Source organism: Setaria italica, chromosome VII (genome assembly GCF_000263155.2).
Source record: "Setaria italica strain Yugu1 chromosome VII, Setaria_italica_v2.0, whole genome shotgun sequence".
Lineage (NCBI taxonomy): Eukaryota > Viridiplantae > Streptophyta > Magnoliopsida > Poales > Poaceae > Setaria > Setaria italica.
The window spans coordinates 17072984-17076529 of NC_028456.1; the positions used below are offsets into that span (position 1 = coordinate 17072984).

General features: G+C 46.2%; 1 protein-coding gene across 1 annotated transcript; it reads left to right on the top strand.

Annotated features, from left to right (window-relative positions):
- Nucleotides 1-351: 351 nt before the first annotated feature.
- On the top strand, nt 352-3160 carry LOC101755199 (uncharacterized protein At3g27210). The gene is made up of 3 exons (XM_004975315.3): nt 352-908; nt 2392-2472; nt 2559-3160. Exons 1-3 carry the CDS (start codon nt 755-757, stop codon nt 2909-2911), a joined length of 588 nt encoding a protein of 195 aa, XP_004975372.1. The 5' UTR covers nt 352-754; the 3' UTR covers nt 2912-3160.
- Nucleotides 3161-3546: the final 386 nt, after the last annotated feature.

A 3546-nucleotide genomic window follows, 5' to 3' on the forward strand; every position in this document is an offset into this window, starting at 1 on the left:
CTACTAGCAGTATAATAACATCAAACACATGAATAGTGTTTGTTGAGCAGGAAACGAATAATGCCGAGCCAATTCGATCAGCGTCCTTGCATTATCCCAAGACCCGTGAGAAACGTGCTTGATTCCCGGGAGCGAGCGGACGCTGCGCACGCACGTAGCATCAGGAGCAACCAGCACAGCCGTGTTGTCTGCTGCAGAAAACTAATTCAGGTCGTGCGGAGCACAATACACACACATTTGGCAGGCGGTCCTGTGCACTTTGCTGCCAAAACAAAAACCCCAAAAAAGGGGTCGTATGTGCAGCAGGTCTACCTGGTTCCGTGTCAGTCGATTGCTAGCTGGAAGAGGAGAGTTGACGGGAACGAGACACGGCACCGGCGCGGCGGCACCCCGTGGATCGATCGCGTCGCGCGCGCACATCCATCGAGAGGGACACGGCGCCGTGCCCCCGCCCCGCCCTTGAAAAATCCATGCCGTGTGCATAGCGATAGCACCCCCCTCCCCCCCTCCGATCCGATTCCTTCCGTGCTCATTCAATTCATTCGCTCCTCCACCCCCACGCGGGCCGCACGGCGACGCGTCCCGTCCCGTCGATCTCCACCCTGCGCCATTGCGCGGTTCCCCACATTCTTGCCTGCTTCCATCTGCGGGCGAGCCGCACTCTTGATCCATATCAGGGCTCAGGGCAGTCGTCAGCTGCCGAGTGGCGGCTCTCGAAGAACCTCCTTCCCTCAAGATTATATCCCACGACGGCATGAGGCTCAGGATCGCCGGCAAGAGAGCCGCCTCCGACGCCAAGGCGGCTGCAGCGGCGGCGGCGGACGGCGGTGCCCGGCCCGCCGCGCCGGACGCCAGGGACGACGCGGATGGCGAGGGCCCGGCGGATCGCCGGAACGGCACGGACAACGGTAAGCCATCTACGTTTCATGGCGCGCCATTACTGCTTCAATTTCTTTCCTGGTTTTCCCTCGACCGGTTACGACGATCTTCTCGTGATCTTGATGCCATGCCTAGGATTCCCACCACCGTAGAGCAATTTCAAGTCACGGCTCTTCTTCATCCGACCGGCATACTCGTCGTCACTCGTCAGCGTGCTAAAAAACTCGATTTTGTTTGTTTGTTTGTTTGTTTGTTCTTCTTTTAATCTTCCCTTTTAACCAAAAAAAAAGGTTATAATTACACTGGTGGGTGGGGTGGTTACCGATTCGATGCAATTATGCAAAAGCGATCAAACAAATTTTAATAAACTAGAATGTTATCTTTCCGCCTGGAGTGACACGCGCAACACTCCACGGGGGTTAGTTGTGGTACCCATTTCATCTGGCAACCGCGTACATGCCGTCCATTCCGTTTGGTAGGATTGCAGTTCATGCGGTGAGTGGTCAGCACTGACTGATTGATCCTGCACCTACCATGTGGAGGGCAAAATGCAGCGCACGTCCCGTTGCCACCATTGGCCAGGATCTAATTGTCGTCAAGGTACGTATCGGGAGGGTCGATGGGGACAGCGTTTGCCCTGTCAGGGTTGATGGCTGGCTGCCCTGTCCTGTGGAAGATTTCGTATCGACTTTTATGTGATGAGGTACTTGCTCGTTTGCCAATTCCAGGATGGAGAAATTTTTTTCTTAGAATGAATGAATGCGGCCTATGGTGCAACGGGGGGGCTTAATGTTGAGGATTTCTAAATAAATATTTAGGACCGATTAATGGGCGAGATGCGTATGCTGTAGGCAAAAATCAATGTCCAAATATTGCTTTCAGAATTGTAGTCAACAGTGGAAGTCTTCTTTCGGTGAGAATAAAACATAGACCTTGCAATAACTAGGAATTCAATAATGTATAGAGGTTTTTCAGAACAAAAATATGTCATACTTTTTCGCTTCTTCCATTCGCGTAAAGGTGAGGATTTCTCAACGTTTAGGACCAATTAATTAATGGACGAGATACAGACATGAGAAAAATCAATGTGAAAATATTTGTTTCCAGTTATAGTCAATAGAAGAAATCTTCTTTCTATGAGAAGAAAAACAATATGGACCTTGTAATTTTAGAAATTCAATAATATACAGAGAATTTTCATATAACAAAGAAAGTCGTCCTTTTCACTTCCGACAACGGATTGGAACACGCAGTCCAGACGACCAACTAGTTCTTTGTCTTTTCAGAGTTTTTCTTGTGTTCTCAATGTTACCACGTGTACCAACAGTTCCTTGCATTTCCACATTGCACTTGTTGTGAGCCATAGAGGAAGCTATAGCTGTAAGACATTACCTTTGACCAAAGAAAGGCACTACTCGGTGTCTGTTTAAATTGCAGCTGTTCTTGGCTTTGATATGCACACTTATGAGACAAATCCATGCACAATTTAACATAATCTGTTAACTGTGCCAGGAAGCAAAGATGAGTCATTCTTCGAAGCAAGGCCCTGGTTAGATTCTGACAGTGAAGATGATTTTTACAGCGTCAGAGGAGGTAAAGCCTGAGCTATAATGTACACGTGCAGAATCGATGTCAATTTTCGCATTCTTTTGACTCGTTTCTTCATCTTGACTCTTAAGATTTCACACCATCACGAAGCAGCACCCCAGATCATCCGAGACTAGCTACATCCTTCGGTACGCGGATGCCGGTAGACAGATCCAAGCCTTCTCTGGTTCCGAAGAAGCAGAGACTTCTTGAACTTCTTCAGGAGAAGCAGCATTACGACGATGAAGATGATGACAGTGTTACCGACGGCAGTAGTGACTTGGAGAATGGCGCTGTTCATGATGAAGAACACATGAAGACTTCTCGCAAAGGTGAGAAATCGAAGAAGTCATCAAGGTCAGGTTGCTTCCCAAGCTTAATCTGGAAGCATAGCTTCACAAGCTCCAGGAAGAAGAGAAAAGAGCACAAGGATAAAGTGAACTAGCATTATGACGTCGAATTATGATTTTGTATAAAAGAAATTAAGTTTCTAATATATAGGCCATGAAGGGGCAGTAGCAGTACATGTATATATTCGTTTTCATTTCTGAAGTGCTGAAACTAGGACAGGAGGTCTCGAGTGTCATATTGTTCTGCCAAAAAAAGAAAAGAAAAGAGAAGATTAGAGGAAAGATAATGTAGCTAAAAATATACATGGCTGGTTTCTGAAAATGCTATTGATCATTCTGTCTGACTGTGTTTGCTGGACTGTCAACATTCTTACTGTTGCAATGTCAAGTGACTCACCATACAAGAAACCTTTGTTGCCCCTCTCATATTTTTGCATATTTTCTTGAAACAAGTCAGCATACGCGCACGCACGCACACACACTGTATAGAAGAGCTTGAATACTAACCAAAAGCAACAGAAAAAACTCAATATCCGAGGGTGTATATTTTATTTTTTCTGTTGCAGTACATATCTCGCTTCATCAAAATGAAAAAAATAAACTAACAAAATGCAGGCAATAACTTCAGAGGATAGGTATGCTGTCTCATCAATCGTGCATTTTTCATCACAGTATATTTCAGAATGGAGAATACAAGGAAATAGGGGATACAAAGTTTTTCAAAAATTAT

Bases quoted from the DNA above. Each gene is read 5' to 3' on its own strand.
- LOC101755199 (XM_004975315.3), top strand. From the start codon at position 755: ATGAGGCTCAGGATCGCCGGCAAGAGAGCCGCCTCCGACGCCAAGGCG. The intron at 909-2,391 runs GTAAGCCATCTA...TAACTGTGCCAG, and splicing joins CCGGAACGGCACGGACAACG to GAAGCAAAGATGAGTCATTC. The intron at 2,473-2,558 runs GTAAAGCCTGAG...TTGACTCTTAAG, and splicing joins TTTTTACAGCGTCAGAGGAG to ATTTCACACCATCACGAAGC.